Source organism: Excalfactoria chinensis, chromosome 5, assembly GCF_039878825.1.
Source record: "Excalfactoria chinensis isolate bCotChi1 chromosome 5, bCotChi1.hap2, whole genome shotgun sequence".
Classification (NCBI taxonomy): Eukaryota; Metazoa; Chordata; class Aves; order Galliformes; family Phasianidae; genus Excalfactoria; species Excalfactoria chinensis.
This window is the reverse complement of record NC_092829.1, coordinates 22739010-22755999: the sequence shown is the minus strand read 5'-3', so window position 1 is coordinate 22755999 and position 16990 is coordinate 22739010. Positions and strand designations below refer to the sequence as shown.

The 16990-nt window shown below is 46.5% G+C and overlaps 1 protein-coding gene across 2 annotated transcripts; it reads right to left on the bottom strand.

Moving 5' to 3' along the window:
- Positions 1 to 1811: 1811 nt before the first annotated feature.
- Positions 1812 to 7357, bottom strand: CFL2 (cofilin 2). 2 transcript variants are annotated; one of them, XM_072337941.1, is made up of 4 exons: positions 7201 to 7357; positions 5651 to 5958; positions 5488 to 5564; positions 1812 to 5396 (listed from the first exon to the last, which is right to left on the bottom strand). In XM_072337941.1, the coding sequence occupies exons 1-4, from the start codon at positions 7201 to 7203 to the stop codon at positions 5284 to 5286; spliced, it is 501 nt and encodes a 166-aa protein (XP_072194042.1). In that variant the 5' UTR covers positions 7204 to 7357; the 3' UTR covers positions 1812 to 5283. The 2 variants fall into 2 exon arrangements, with proteins under 2 accessions (XP_072194042.1, XP_072194043.1); XM_072337942.1 differs by lacking the exon at positions 7201 to 7357 and adding an exon at positions 6968 to 7069.
- Between the last annotated feature and the right edge of the window lie 9633 nt (positions 7358 to 16990).

Genomic DNA, 16990 nt, shown 5'->3' with positions numbered 1-16990 from the left:
AGCCTTTACAGTTGAAAGCTCATGTTGAAATTAAAAGGAAAAAGAAAACCTGTGCTGTAACCCTCATCCTTTTTTTTTTTTCCCTTTAGCTATTCAGGTCTATAGGAAAAACTGCTTGTTCTAAATCTTCCTCTGCTTCTCTGCACCTTGTTTGCTACGTGCACTTTCAATTTTCTGTTGAAACAGCTAAAATGGAAGAAAAGCTTAGCTCTCACATCAGCCTTAACAGAAGGTCAGAGATGAAAGCTGCGCTGCCAGTAAGAGGAAGCAGACACAAATAAGGCTCTCTAAACCGGTTCTCAAAATCACATCTCTTTTTCAAGCCCGTGTATACCCTGCAGCTGTGCTCGCCAGAGAGTAACTGATGCTTTTAACTTTCTGCATAATAGAAAAGCTTTTGAGCAACATAATATTACAGCATTTGCTTTCTCTAAATCAGATCTGTACAATCACGGGCAAGTGAGGAAAAATAGGTACTAAAAGGTACAAGTGGAGATTGTCCGTACAGCTTTACAGAAGATGGTGGGCAGATGGCAGGGATTTGCAGTGACACAGCTGTTTTTAAAAATAAAGAAGTGGGAGAGGAGAGGCATGATTGCAGCCACACACGTTCCTAAGCCTGGTCACACAGGAATAAAAATTAACCTACCATTGGGAAACAGTTTGTGTGGGTATTTTTTTTTCCTCCTTATCATTTGAATTGACACTCAGAAACTTTTTAAAGATGATCAGCGCCTTCAGTTCCTTCTGCAATCATTAGTTTTCTAAGTAACTATGAAGCCAATCTGACAGTAGAAATACTAACCCACAATGAGGCACTGAAAAGGCAGTGTCAGAATTACCTTCAGTGCTTCCAAACTGCACATTTTTGCTGTAAGCTTTACAACATAGAAAGACCGTTATAACATGAAATAAGCACTGTAAGCGATGCTAGCAGTTGGAATATTGCAGCTATCGGAGGCTTTGACTTTCCCCTTTAGTAATTTTTCAGATAGTATTGGCAGACGGCACAAGTCAGCAGCACAGTGAACAGCAGTATATGTGGGTTACACAGGGCATCCAATAACAGGTATGAAAATAGGTAAATAATCTTCCATTTCTAACTAAGCAGTAATGTATATGAAATCACTTAGATTCCTAGGAAACCTTTCACTCACCATTAATGCTTACTTTCATATATATCCCCTAAACAACCACACAGAAACCTTGTGTCAGATAAGTCCTTAAGAACTGCTAAATTACAGAGTGATTAGCATTGAGCTGACATTTTTAAGTCTTCACCAGATGATGTGATGAAGCTGCTTCTTGACTAGTTACTGAGATTTGTTCACAAGATTGACTCCCCTCCATTTAAGCTACTTCTAGATATAAGAAAATTTCCATTAACAGTAGAAATACCACTGGAACCAAAGAGGCGATTTTGATCACTCTGTGTGTGCTTTACGGTGACCTTTTCTATATTTCAATAACCCACTTTCTCTAAAGTATTAAAAAAGACTCATCTGCACAGAGCTTGTACTAACTTCAAAGACAAAAATACAATTCTAATTACCTGAAGATACAACCTGAGATCCAATGCAGGAAAAGAAGGCTATCCAGTATCTACCCACCAAGTATTTCTTTACACCTACCTTTTGCTACAGCTGGTTACTGTACTGAATGGGCTGCAGGTGAAATCCATTACAATAATGCCTGGTACAATGCATTTACTCCACAGTGTGCTCTTTTGCATTGCTTGAATTACTCCCAATCCAAAGACGACAGCAAACTGATTGGTGTAGCCTAGAACACAAAACTCACTCACATCTGGCAACATTTAAATTAATTTTATTTATACCAGGTTTTCAAAATCAGAAATATTTTAAAGAAATTCAATACTTAAAGACAGGTGCTACATTGATGATCCTTCATCCACCATTAGTGCCATGTTTTCACTCTACAATCGTTAACTCTCCACCACAAACTAAGGGGAACTCACAAGTTTATGAAGATAGGCAGACATGAAAATTTCGTTCATACAGGAATTGGCATAAGAGAGTAAAGCTTATTATCCACTTGTGGCAATTTGCTGCTGTAGTCCGCTGCGGGTTGTGAGGGAATTACACAGCAGACAGAAACCCTTCTGCTCAGAGAAATGGACTCAGTGGGTTTTCACTGATGGTACTCAAAGCCTGCTTAAGGATCTGACTGGGAACGAATCTTACACTTCAGTCCTTATAAATTTAAACTCTGCATTTCCAGAATTGCCACAAGCACAAACATCACCTACTCACGCCAGTCATGGGCTTGATTTCCTTTGTCGGAGAAATCAGGCCTGTATGTCTGTATCTTTTCCAGGATTTACCAAATCAAAACAAAACAACTGCAGGTTCTGAACTATTTCTTAGAAGAAAAAATGCCATTTCTGCACATGCTAATCTCATGAAACTTTTATTTAATGTTTATCAATAAAGTAACTGAAGCCAAGATACCCAAAAGTCATGTCTACATCGAGATACACAGAAGATATTCAACTTGAGAGGATTTTCCTCTACTCCTCGATCACAATGAGGCCCTCACCGTTTTGCATAATGACAGAAAACAACAGCTGACAAACCATTTTGGAACAGATGCCAGCTGTCTCTCATCTGTTTTATAATTCAAGCAGTAACAGTTCTGTAGCACTTTATTGTTAGTTTCTTTTTTTTTTTTAAAAAAGCAAGCCGTGTGAATTGGACCTCGCATCCGTCAGTCATTTCAAGAACTAACTGAAGGCAGGCTGATCCTTTCCGATCCAAAACTCGGTTTGGTAGCTTTGGATCTTATATAAATACACTTTGTGCTTCAATTTTATACTTACTTGGACTGAGTGTATAGACATATAAGCTAGTTAAAAAATAATACTAATATTCAGTTCAGAAGCCACAGACATCTTTCCAGACTGTTTGCAGCAGAGACAAACATTAAACACAGTACTGCTTAAAAAACAAACAAAAACAACACAAAAGAACCCCAAACTTTACTGTCTGAAATGATTCATATTGTTTATTAAAATTTAACATTTTCAGTTTTGGCTTTTTTTTTTTCTAAAGAAACCACTTATGCCTTGTGAAAATCAGTTAAAATGATTATTTCATTATACCGAACTCAAGTCAAATATAAAGAACAAAGTAGATTTTTACATTAAACTGGGCTTTGCACGCAACATGAGTAATCAGAAATGAAGAGACTAATTTGAGGGATAAAAAGGTGTTGCTTTTTAAATAGACAACATGCATACCATCAGTTACTTCCCAGCCTTAAAAAGAATCCTGAAAGGAGAGTTTTGTATAACAAAACCAAGACTTGTCGATACACTTAATAAGTCAGTGGTTGTCATGCCTTTTTAGTTAAATTCTAGTCGAGTTTAGCCTACAGAAAACAGCCAACACAATGAGGCATGCAAGTCGTACGGACAGCCAGAAGCCTGAAATAAGGTCTTAAAGTTCTACAGGAGCCTTACAGTTCTACAAGAAAGCCTAAACACAGTATCTTTAATGTAATCACACTTAAAAGTTGATGATTATCTGCTTCTTGTTGCAAAAAGGGGGCTACGAACTGAAAGTAAAGGGCCAGTATTTAAGAGCTCCTCAGTTCTACTCCACCAACTTTTTAAAGCAAGGTAATGATAAAGAGCATTCCTTCTGGCAGCATGTACATTTCAGCTGTGACTGGCTGCCTAACAGAGTGCCTTTACGCATACCAGCAGAATCATGTCCAGTTTTGCCATTTGTGGATAACGATGACAAGATACAAAAGCATGTGTTTGCCATAAATAGCTCTGGCTAACGGAGGATTGCTCACACAGAGCAGATCAAATTCTCTATAAGGAGAGCATTATCTGGCTCTCAGCCAAAACATGTCCCCAGTGCAAGCCTCAGTAGCGGCAAACACTTTCCAGTTCTATTTACATAGAAGTTAACAAGCAGAACAGTTCATCTAGGATACTTCTTGTACCAAGTCAGTGCTAACTGTGACGCTTAAGAAGCAAAAACTATTCACCAACCTGTATTCTGCATTATATACAACTGTTGCTAGATATCATCAAAACAGAGCTGCAAGATTTCGTGTAAGGTTTTACTCTGACATGTAGAACTTTAAGAGCATTCAGGTACGAAACACACTGCATGGTTAATTCCTCGGTACTTGTAAGTTTCTGACACGAGGGTTTCATGGAAGCTAATGGTCTCTAGCAGCGGCAGCTGCTTCTACGGTAAACGAGGAATAGGTCCTTTACCGAGTGATCAGAACAGTGCCACCAAGTATTGTAAAGCAGTGCCTAAATCGTGATTAGGAATGAAAACCTTGCACTATTTATGATGAGATTAATGATTGTTTATCTTCACAATACTTTCCACTGAAGTTATTTGAAATATGCTTAAATTAAACATACTTAAAAACTATATTTTCCAATGAAAACAAGGCAACGTTCTGCAATAAGCCACAAGTTTTATTGCAATGTGGCCAGTTTTTGATCTCAAAAACAACGTTCCATTTAAGGCTCTTTTTAATACAGAAATTGCCATCATGACCGATGTTTTACAAAACTTTAGTGTTTCAAGACTCACATGGTAAACAGATAACTTCTACTCCTGTTCAGTAGTGTACATTCAATGGAAAACGAAAGGCATCGTAACAGCTACTTCATTTATAAAGATATGCATGTAACAGGAATGAAACTGAGGTACTACAATAACTTGATGACACAGTTACAGCAACTTAATTGGCATTCCTTTGGGGGGGAGGGGCGGGTCAAACATATTACAAAAAAGTGCTTTAAATGCATAGTGTTGTGTGCTGCCATGTCACAAAAATAGGCTTGTCAAGGCAGGTGAGGTGTATGAATGCACAAGAGCCTCATGGAACTGCAATCAAGTGCAACTGTAAGTAATACTGTATAGAGTCTACCATCCCACCAGTGGACAATACTTTCAAGGCATTCAATTAGCTTACCCTTTGCTGTCTGCTAGACTATTCACATTAACTATCACATTCATTGTACGTGTGGCAAGGAATGCATGCAGCGTCAGTTTTGGCTAAGAGTATGACGTGAAAGCATTCCTTGGATCCTACATAAAACTACCAGGATTAAACAGTCTAATGGCAATCACTGGTAGACTGCTTAACAATGACATCTCCTTCAGGGGCAGAAGGGAAGGGACTTATTTTTGAGGAGGGAAGGAGAAAGGGAGACTAATACTATTCCAATTGAACGAGCTGCAGAAATGGAAGCTCCTTAGATCCAGATGGCACTTGTCTGTCTTTTTATAAGGGTTTTCCTTCAAGTGAAACTACCACGTTGCCTCCCAGTTTCTCTCCGAGTGTTGAACGGTCCTTAATATCATCCAAACCATTTACTTGCCACTCATGTTTAATACCTGAAAGACAGATGGACAACAGGGTATTTGTGAGAACCCCAGTGTCTAAGCAGCACTGGGACTCGCAACCAAGACACTTTTAGGTCCGTACCTGTAAATTTCTTTTTAATGGCATCTTTAGAGCTTGCGTAGATCATCTTGCTTTTTAAAGGTGCACTTTCAGGAGCCCTTTAAAGGAGGAAAAACAGTTATTCAATCACCCAGTGTTAAGTCACGCCTATTCGAATTTAACTGCAAGCTTTGCTTCTACACACCAGAATATAAATACCAGGTCTTCCTTCTTAGATTCCTTTGTCTCATATGTGGCATCGTACAAAGCGTATCGGCAATCATTCAAGGGTAGCAACTTCACAAAGGCTGTATAGGGGTCCTCCACAGTATCTCCAATGTCACCGACCAGTATCTGCTTTGCCTCCTCTACGATTATTTGCTTTTTGTCATCACTTAAGCAGAAGAGAACGGCTTTCTTTCTTTTTTTAATCTCTTCTGGGGTCGAAGATTTCCTTACTTTCATGTCATTAAAAACCTTTATGACTTCATCATTCACTGTTACTCCAGAAGCCTGTAAAATGAGATCAAAGGAATAATTTAAACGGCAAAAATTAACATTCGCTAAACAACGCAACAGCCCACAGCACCAGATCAAGAACTCCACCTGCCCCTGCAGCAATAAAAACACCGCGCTCAACCAGACCGCACCGTGAGGTTGGTCGTGCTCGCAGGGCTGGTGCAGAGGACATACAGGAGGTGTAAATCCTGTCCACTCAGCATCGCTTTAATTCCGGGCGGTGCTTTTATACGACCGCACACCCGCACCGCTCCCGCACTTTTCCATTACCTGATCGTGCACTGGGGGGGGGGGGGGCGGGCAGGGAGCTGGACGCGGGAGTTTGTAGACTGGGGCCAGGGTGGGTTTCTGTGATGGAACAAACGCTACGGCAGCGGTTTGCAGCCAGCACTGTCATGACTCTCATTTTGCTGGGTGATGTAAGGCTCCACAAGCAGGAGAGATGCTTTCTGCATTGTGTCAGCCCCGACACCGCGCTTTAACAACTCCCGACTTCTATTTCGCACTGCCGGTGTTCTCCGATCTCTATTTCTTCCCGAGCAAAGCGGGGTTACGACGCGTGCTGCTCCCGTAACGCTACCAAGCCGTCAGACCCCAAACCCATCGCAGTAAGAAAACAAAACACCGACGGGTGAAAAAAAAACCAAACCCTCCGAACAGTTACCGCGAGCCAGCGAGCACATCCGCAGCGCCCTTGCGTTCAGAGCAACCGCTGCATCTGGGCCCGAGCGCTCGGAGCGGGCAGGTGCACGGGGCGGCGGCTTTGTCCCCGGGAGCCGTGCCCACCGCCGCGCTTTGTTCGCCGTCCGCCCGGGCACAACGCGCCGCATCCCCGCCCGGCCCCGCCGCCGCCGCCGCGGCCCCGCCGCGATCCCGCTCGGCCCGGCCCGGCCCCATCCCCTGCGGCAGCGCCCCGAGCCCAGGGGGAACACGGCCCTCCGGGAGCCCCCTCCCCGCGGCCCGCCCGGCCTCGGCGCGCAGACACGCGGACGCGCGGACGGACCGACGTTCGAGCGGCCGCGGGGAGCGCCGCGCCCACCGCCCGCCGCCAGCCCTCGGTCCCGCCGCCCGCTGCCGCCCCGGGGCCGCTCCCACCGCCCCTTCCCCCCGCACCGGGCTAAAATTAGACTAAAATGGCCGCCGGAGGCCGCGGGGTCTGAGCGCGCCGCGCCGGGCCCGCTCGGCCTCTCGGCCCCGGAGCCGCCAACCCGCTCGGCCGCGCCGCGCCGCCCTTACCATGGCGCCGGGTCCGGGGCGGCGGCGGCTGCCTGCGGTGCGGGGCTGCTGCGCGCAGGAGACCGCTGCGCTGCGCTGCGCTGGGGGCGAGGCGGGCGGGGACTCGGGCCGGGCGGGGGATGAGCCGCGGCGGCCGGGGAGGGCCGGTCACATGGGCAGCGCCGCCACCACGTGCCACCGGCCCGGCCCGGCCCGCCCCGCCCGGCTCTCGGCGCCCGCAGCCGGGGCTCGGGGGGCCGCCCCCCGCGGGGAAGGGCCTAGAGGAGGAGGGAGGAAGCCGTGCTTCCTCTTCTGGCCCAGCTGCTCGGGCTGCCGTTTGATTACGCGCCTCGGCCCCCGTCTGCAGCCCCGCGCGGTGCCTGGCCGGCCCCCTGTGCTAGCGAGGTCCGGCCGAGCGGGCGGCCCGGTGAGGCGGCCTGGACGCGGCCTTCTCTCGCCGCCTGGCTCTCCCCGGGGCCTGCCCGGCCGCCCGTTCGCTCCTGTAACGTGGAAACCATGTACCGAGACATGTGGCCGCGCCGCCCAGCAGGGTCACGGTGGCGGCCGGGCTCCTGGAGGCTGAGCGCAGCCGCCGCCCCTCACTGCAGCTCACCCCGAGCGGCCGCTTTCAGCACGGGTACTCTGTGTGCCGCTCAGCAGGCACAGTCCCTCGCATCGCTGCCCTACCCGGCGTGGCTCGGGCTGTGTGTGTGCCATGCGAGGGGCATGTGTTAGTGCTGCCGTTTGCCGTCTCCTCGCTCTTCTCTGAATGGAGTTGTGCTGCTCCTATGGGTGTCGTCAGTCTGTGAGCACAGATCTGGGGGGGTCTGGCATGGGGACAGCACCTCCTGGTAGCACAGAGACGGGTCTGAAAGAATCGCTGATACGGCGGGGCAGGGCGCAGTGTGCAAGGGGGAAGGAGCAGTATTAAAAGATAGGAAGATGGCTTCTAGGAAAACAAGAAGGAACGGCCCTCTTGGGAGCATGCCATTTGTCTGTGTTGGGTCGGGCAGGGGTCAGGCACAGGATACCAGATGTGGACCTTTGTGTCTCCAGTGCAACAAGTGGATGTGGGGACTGTTGGAACGGTGCTGCTCTCATCCCATGAGCTGCTGTTTGGCAGCCCAGGGCTCCTGCGTAGGCAGGATCCATCCAGCAGTATGAGTGAACACCCAGCTCCTAAAGTACCCGAGCTGTTAATGGTATCTTGATGGACACCACCAAACTGGTGTTCGTATGTGTACAGATGTGTATGTTCATACTGTACTGAGTGATGTGGAGGGTTTTTCCCCCCTTTCTCCATTACCACATGCCACCATGTTGACATGATGAGTCACATCGTGCCCTCTCTGATTTCAGAGTTCAGGCCTGAATTAAGCTTGGTGAGATCCAAAATGTGGCCCATCAACCATAAGGCCACTACCCTGTAGATGCCCTATGGCTCCAGCCCCTCACATCCATACAGTCCCTGCCAACACAGCCAAAGACAGCAGCTCTGGCACCTCTTTGTTCCAGCCAATGGCCACCCCTTTGTGCTGCCAGCAGCATCAGACCCGGGAAGAGAGCTGATGCTGCATAATTGCATTTTGTGTAACCCATAACACAATTCAGTTTTGAAATACAACATGTGCTTTTGATCGTACAAGTAATTAGGTAGAATAGGTGAAAATTTATGGGACATAACAGCACAATTCCTAAAATGGATAATTCTCCAGGCACAGTTTTATGGTTGACTTACAACAACGTAAGTCCAATGAGACCATCTCTTCAGCCCTGTTTTGGGATGTCTCCCGCACAGCTTCACAGGCTTTGGTGAACTCCAGCTGCTCAGCATGGTTTGGTGAATCACAAACCCATTTGAGACACCGTAGTGTGTCAGTATTTGTGGCACGTGCCCTTCTGTGTCCTTGCACCCAATGCCAGGAGGCCACCGGGAAAACAGCAGGAAGGGATTTGTAGCATTTGAAAATGGATTTAGTCATGCACATATGCAGGGCATCCCACATTGCCACTAAATCCCAATGCTGCTGTGGCCTCAGCAGGCTGCTCCTGACACTTGTACAAGCCCACCAAAGTGCCCCAGTCCCATGCCTACACAGGGCACCCACCCCACTTGCACAGAGGCCCGTTTCCCACACTGAGGCAGAGACAGCAAAGGGTAGAAGAGAAGATACCAGTCCCAGAGCCGCACAGCTGGGCTGATGCTCCAGGGATGACAAGTCAAAATCAGGCATGACTCACCTCCTGCTCACTGCCATGGAAACTGAATAATGAGGCACAGTGTTCATTGTTCTGCTCACCTCACCAGGTGCCTAACTGAGGCTTCCAGCCTGGAGGGATGCTGCCCCACAGCCCGGACTGGTACCTGGCAGTCACCGGAGTGCTGAAAAGGATTAGGGAGAGGGTATTTTATGACTCTATGGAAATCTATGAGAGATAAACAAGTTTAATAGTCAGGGAGGTCAGAGGTAAACAGATGGGCTTCTCATTTCCAAGAAAATGAGTGTTGGACTCCTGATAACAACAACCACCAGAAAAGAACTTGTGATGGAATCCAGTGGTGACCTTGGGAGGGCACAGAAATGGCTGATAACCAGCCAGAGACAATAATAACCAGAAAAAAAAGAAAAATAATCATAATAAAAACAACATATTGCAGGAGCACGTTGGGACAAAGCTGCTACTCCTCTGGTCCCCACATCAGGTCTAGCTGCATTAGGAAGCATCAGGTTTCACTGTCCGGGTGCCACGAGGCCTGCATCCCACTGGGCCCCACCAAAATAGCCCTGCGATGCAGTGACGTGCTGTACTGAGCACACACCTCTGAGGAAACCTCCACGTCCCCCTCGCCCTCTGTGGACAGAGGCAGTGACTCACAGTGAAGCAGAAGGCACTGCTCATTTGGGTTCTGCTCCTGGGTGCTCATTGGCATGAAATAATCATAATGAATAGAGCTGCTGTCTGCATGCAGGCTCTCTTAAATCAGAGCCCTTTGCTTTTGCGTTCTCTGCTCCTCTCGCGTCACTGAGCTCAACAGTGCCATTCCAGCCAATTTCCTGTGGAGGTAAGGCCAGCACTGGGCCTCGTCCATGTCCCTGCGGTCACCCAGGCTGCTCCTCGGCCCCGTAACTCAACCTGTGAGCTTGTCTGAGTTAAATCTGGCAGAAGGATAGAGGTCACAAAAGTAATTAAGATCCTTAATTAAGTGATTAAGCTTCATAAAATAATTCATGTGAGATAGAAGAAAGTGGGGCTGTGTGCCTACAGGTTCAGCTCAGAGACCTGTTGAGTTCTGCTGTCAGACTTCAGATCCTTTTGGATGCTGATGAATCACCGTGAAGAGGACTATAAAGGGAAGGCAGAGGAACTTGTGTGGGTGTTTGCAGGAGTGATAGAAAGTCTCAGCACTCAGTTGAAGTTGGTACAAAGTTCAGTCAGTCTCGGGGTGCTGGCAGCAGCAGCTGATGCTCTCAGAGGCAGCTGCTCTATTGGGGCCACTAAATCCCACTGATGGGTCGTGGCCCTGGGCTCCCACTGTCCAGCCAGCAGCCCGTGGGCAGGAAAGGGCAGACTTAATAAAATTGGGTTGCCCTGTAGTGACATCATTTCAGAGATAGTGTTTAAACATAAAGAAGGAAATCTCTCCTGGGAGAGAAACTAATGGCAGGAAAATGGGTAAACAAAACCAATAAAATCACCCAAAATCTAATACAGAGGGAAATTTTGCTCAGTACTATTCATGAACAGACATGAGATAAAAGATGATTTCCGGGTAATTACCACACGTTCTGCATTCACACAGCTTTGCACATTTACAGTGCTGAGAGAGGTAACTTCTGTTTACCCCAGTAGCCTTCATAAATGCCCACATGTCTGACAAAATGCATTTTCCCCAGGAGTCATTTCTTTCCACATCTCTTCCTGCTGCCCCTCACTCACAGTAGAGAAAAATTCACAGCACAGTCTCAGGTAAGGAAGGATTTATTCAATCAGCCATTGGCTGCTTATCAGTTATTCAACGCTGACACCATTACCATCTTTATTTATTTGTTTGCTTTTAAGAAAACCTTCATTCCCTGGTATCCGTGGTAAAGACTACATATATATATATATACAAATATATATATATCACTTATACTACTTGTAGCATTTATATTGCAGTGCCTGCAAGCTCTCTATTGCAATTATTAACGAAGTTCTCCCACCCAATGAGTACTGCCTCTCCATTCCCTGAGCTGCTGAGGTCACTCAGGAAGCTGTGCAAGCTCAGCAGCAGGGCTGGGGGCTTGGTGCCCCTACCAGACTTTGAGCTGCAGAGTATCCTGCCTCCCTAGGAAGGAAATACAGCTCACTCACAACAATTATTTATTGAAACTTCAGTTTCCAGCAAGCAGTGAGGTCAGACTTTCCTTCTCACTAGCAACTTCTGACAACACCAGCTTCAAGTTTGCTGCTCTAACAATACTGTGTTGAAGAGACGCATATATCTGTACACAGGGTGAAGCAGGACCCTGGCTACATAGCAGACGTGGATGTGTGTGCTAAATACCCTGTAAAGACTGGAAATGTGAAAAGCAGCATCATTTTCTGGAAGGCACAGCCAGTGCTGTTCTTCACAGAATAATGCTTATTGCAGTGACATGGCAAGAAGGGAGCCAGAGCAGCCTTTGGAAAACCAGGTGTATAGATCTGACCCAGATGCTGGGTAAGTACACTGGGGAAAAGCTGCCCAACTGCTTTACAAGTATAGACTGTAATGCAAAACAACATATAGATTTTATTTCATTTTATTCTGATGGAGGTCCAAATGTTCTTCAAGCAGCCAAAAAGCAGCAGTGTAATTTGCTGGATGTGCCGGTCAGCTAGAAAACCTCTTCTGGATAATCCAATCCTTCTGTGTTCTTGTTTCATAGACACAACTGTTTCCTACAAAATGAGCTAATGGCAGTCACCTAAAACACTGAAACTTCTCAAGCTGAAAACATGCCAGCTGTGAAAACTGGAGGAGAAAAAAACCAAATTGTTTTCTGGCACTGCCAGCTCGTTTTTGGCTGAAGAAAACTGCTTCGGGTCTGAAGAGCATCGCTCTCCCCAATTGTGCCAGCAGCAGAAGCGCTGCACAGAGAAGTGCAAAGCATGGGAAGTGATGCCGGGATCTCCTCTCAGCACGTTCCCCCAGCCCACAGCAGCCACTCCCAGCCGCAGAGGAATCCAGCAGCCCCAGGCTCCTTCCTGTCACTATTCAAGGACACACACACCAGTAGCACAGAGGAGATGCCATTAATAGTTCTGCTGCTTTCTGTCAGGAGCTTCCAGAGGAGCTGTAAAGTTGGGATGCCTGAGGTTAGCGGGGATGTTAATCAACTCAGCAGTCCCAAGAGGTACTTCTCCAGTAGCAATTTCACCCTTCACTAACCTCTTCAGTTATATGGCTAAAATCCCTCTGCTTTTGCACCACAAGAAGGTTGTCCATTGCAACAGCAGCTGTTCAGCTGAACACTGCCATGCGCCTGGCTCATGTGTCTCTTGCTGCTGTAAGGTCTGCTGCCGAGCACATCACCCACTGACATTCTGCAATTTGTACTTCTCCTGTGTCTTACACAGGACCAGCCCTTACACCATCAGTCTCAAGCTACTTTTCTCTCCAAGTTTAGGAAGTCAAATCCTGCTGACTGTTACAATAGGTTTTCTATGCATTTTGCCACAGCATAGGAGCAATTTAATTTTTTTTCTTAACAGTGTTTCATTTTCTTTCTTTTAAGTACTGTGGATCAGCAATTGTTTCTTCACTTGTTTAGCATACAAAACTTAGTATATAAATGTAATACTTAGACAAAGGAGCTTGAAGGACTGTGCTTAGGGTTCTGAGACCTTGTTCGGCACAGACAGAGCAGCTCCTCTCAGCAGGGGAGGAGTTGCTACAGCTGGAAGTGGCGGTTTCTTGACTTCTTAGAGAACAACTGCCAGCAGCTGGGATGTAGGCAGACATCTCAGCAGACTGCATAAGCTGGCACACCTCTGGGAAGAGGTGACAACAATTGAAGAGTCCTTTTTCCTCCTGGACAAAGGCATGCAAACCTTCAAGACGTCTGAGCTGGTTAGCACGTAAGGAATGCAATGCAAATTTGCTATACTCCTCTTTACAAAAAGGTCCAAAGAAGCAGGCCCCAAGAGAGACAAAAAGGGGCTGCTGGCGGGACACAGGACCCTCCTCCAGTAACTGGGCATGCACACAGCAGGATGTACACAGCTCACACACACTGCAAACACTAATCCCACATCTTACAGCCTGAGCCTGGTTCTGCTGCCAAGCTGAAGATGACATCTCACCTATGTGTGCTTCTCTTCCTGCTGTAGTTGGGGATAAAGCCCTTGATGTTATCATCACATCCATGACTTGGAGGCTCATCTTAACGAGACATCACTGCAACACAAAAAACGTTCACTAGGAAAGGATTAAATCCAGCTCAGGAGCTGAGGAAGCCATCACAAAAGTGCCAAGACAGGGAAGATTAAGTTGCATGGCCCATTGAGATTGGAAGTTGTAAAAGCCCAACAAAAAATGGCTGATACTTTTTCTTCTAAAGTTTTGACAGACCTAGAACTCACCTTGCAGCACTGCAACCAGATGTAAGGAAATTATATTGTTTGATGAAGGCTGAATCAAAGGACTGGCTCTTAGAAATCTCTTCAAAACTAAGGACAGTCTATAGAAGCAGATGAAGCACAAGCTAAGGAACCAAGAGATGCCTGAGGTAACCTACTCATGTGTCTGTCCCCAACACTGCAAGACCCCTCGCAAAGCGTTAAGACCAGTCGATCTTGCATTTGAAAACCAATATGCTTTTGTTTCTCAGAGAGCAATCTAAAAATAAAATATTAACTAAGCGTAACATGCTAAATACATGAGTTGAGGTCACTTGCTGGTGGATGAGAATGGGCTTTAGGTTAGCTGGGGCACAGGAATATTTATAACTGCAGATGGATCCCTGAACCTGTTGGTCACTGTGAAAGTGTCCTCCCGTGACAGCAGGACTCAGCAGTGCCAGGACTGCAGAGCCCAGCATGTGACTGATGGCAGGATCCAGGCAGGAATGCTCACAAAAAGGAACTATCACATCCTGATCCCACAGGCAAAGCCACATACAAACGCAGAATCCAAACACTTTAGCATCCTGGATTGCATTACTGGCATTTCACAGTTGCCAAGCCACTGTCGGACTGTTCTCTTTAAAGTCCTTTCCTCTCCAGGCTAATTTGTTCTGTAAGGTACCTGGAAAAGAAAGTTGTGCTCTTATGGGACTCAGTCTAGGGGATGGTTATATAAAGTCTAAATGAACTGGTAAACTAAGAATAGCAAACAACAACACTCAAGCTCGACTGTATTAAAAGTCAAGTGATCAAAGCGTGAATACCCTCTGCAACTTTGCTACAAGTTACAAAGGAAATTATTTCCCATTCTTCCACGTGCTTCAGGCAGTACCCAGCACAGGGATCCCGGCATTGCACACTAGGGCTATTGGGCAGTTAATGTGTGTTGACATAGTGCTGCTGAGGTTCAAAGATAAAGGCAGTAGAAGTGCTTTGGACTACATGCTGTAATGTAACGTCCTCAGAGCAAACTTGGCCCAGTCGAACAACTGGATGCATTCTGCGAGCAGCAGCAGGGCAGGGTGCTGTGCTTGCTGCCAGCAGCACGCATGGCCTTGCTCCAAGCAGCCCCGCTACTCGCCTCATGAGTATCAGGAAACCACTTTCTTTTTTTCCTTCTACAGAAAAATAGTTGTAGAGGTACAGCTTAAAAAAAAACAACAATGCAACAGCATTTTTCCAGAAGCAAAGCACTACGCAGCCTGGGGAAGGATATATTAAGGCAGAGAGATGAGCCCAAAGCCAGCATCTGTGTACCTTTTGGAAAACGTAATCCATCTGTGGCCTTCTGCCATTGAAAACATCTCAGTTGCATTTCATGGTGGCGTTTGGTACTTCAGTGTGTACTCCAAGTATTTACTCCAAGTATTACACAGCATGAGTTTGGAAAAGCATCCATCTGCCAGAACGTGACTCTGATCATCTGCCCACAGGTGCCTCACCCCAAGCAATCACATTTGTCTGGGCACTTACCAAAAGAATAAGAAGCTTAAACACAGTCACAGCCACACTGTCCACACAGCCCCAAACATGGGCTGCTGCTGCTGTGGTATGGCCAAGAGGGAGCCAAGCCCTGATCCCAGCACCACTGGGGTCAGTAGATCCCATCCCCAGCAGCGTTTTCCCAGGTACTGGAGATGTAATCTTTAAAGGCACAAAAGTGCAATGCTTATGAATGGTAACTATCATTTTAAAAGTAGATGGATTACAGCAATTAAAAACCCCAAACCTTGTACAGGTATACGCATGTATCTGCCTAGTTTAAAAACATGCATGTTGTTTCCAGATCCTGCAATACATTACCTGCTTCTCCTATGTGGCTGAGCACACAGCAGCCACCAGGTGAGTAAGCTCTCTGAGCACCCCTGCATCACAGTCAGGTCTGCATTGCACACACAGCACGTTCAAATGTTTTAAGCACAGCAGCTCATAGGAGAAGTGGGAATCTTTTCCCTGTTTTACTGTCAGTAAGTTTAGCCAAGGCCTTAGGTTTGCAGACTGAGGGGAAAATGGGTAACTACGACACAAGTATACAAACAACTCTGACAAAAACTGAAGTTATGCTCCCATTTACACAAACTCATAACTCTACTTGTGGTGCTAAGGGGAAGCTATTGAAGGAAACAGTCCTGCAGAAAAGACCGATAGGAATGAACAGCTGAGAGTAGGTTGCGGACACTGACAATTTAAATTGCATCTGTCACAGCATGTCCAGCTCCCTGTGCCCACCAAAGTATTCACATTCAAGTCAATGGGCACTATTCATGTGGACAGGAACTTGCACAACTGTTTATGCAACCTGCTGGTCAATGCCACTGCATCCTCTTGGGACTGGACAGATGCAGGGACACCCAGTACAATCACTCAGCCTGCAGACAAGTCTGCTGCTGCTCAGTTCTTTATTGTGTTCAGCACTCTGGGACAGGAGGGGCCAAAACCTTTATAGAACAAGAAACACTTCTTTGATCCAGTAGCAAGAGATATGCCAGCTAGGAAAAACGAGCAGCTCATTTATCAACTCCAAAGTATTAGCAGGCATTTTAAAATGTGCTATTCTGATTCTTCAAAACCAACCAGCCCCTTCAAATTGGTCAGTCCCATATCACCATCCAAGAAAATGCCTGTTGTTACCATCTCTAAAGCAAAGTAAGCACTACAGGCAGAGAAAATCCACAACTGCATAGCAAGTAGCTGTCAACATATACAGGTCTCATTGTTGCAAGACAAGCTAGCACAAGTGCAGGCAGAAAAGCTGCAGCAGCAGCAAACCTCATCTTTTGTTTTTCCCCAACCTCTTCACTCGCGCCCAACAAACTCTGCACATACAGTTTTCTCCAGATATGGATGCATGGACTCAAAGTTAAAATCCTGTTAAAAAGATCCCTACCAAGGTCAGTAATAATGCTGTAATAGGTTTTACACCGTTAAAGATCCTAATTAAAGAACCATACAGCTTATATACACTCTTGTGTTACTTACACACCAATAAACATCTGCAATGGACAGAGACCAAGTATCACAGTGGCTGCATCTGCTGAAATGCTCAGTAGGACATTCATGCCAAAACCAAATTCTTTTGCGTTCCCTCCAGCAACTTGTCCAAGTAAAGCAGCGGTGGCAGAGCAACGTGCCCCAAAAATAAGCGTCAGAAACTCAAAAT

Bases quoted from the DNA above. Each gene is read 5' to 3' on its own strand.
- CFL2 (XM_072337941.1), bottom strand. The intron at 5,565-5,650 runs GTGTGTAGAAGC...CCTCCTTTAAAG, and splicing joins GACCTGGTATTTATATTCTG to GGCTCCTGAAAGTGCACCTT. The intron at 5,397-5,487 runs GTACGGACCTAA...TCTGTCTTTCAG, and splicing joins CATTAAAAAGAAATTTACAG to GTATTAAACATGAGTGGCAA.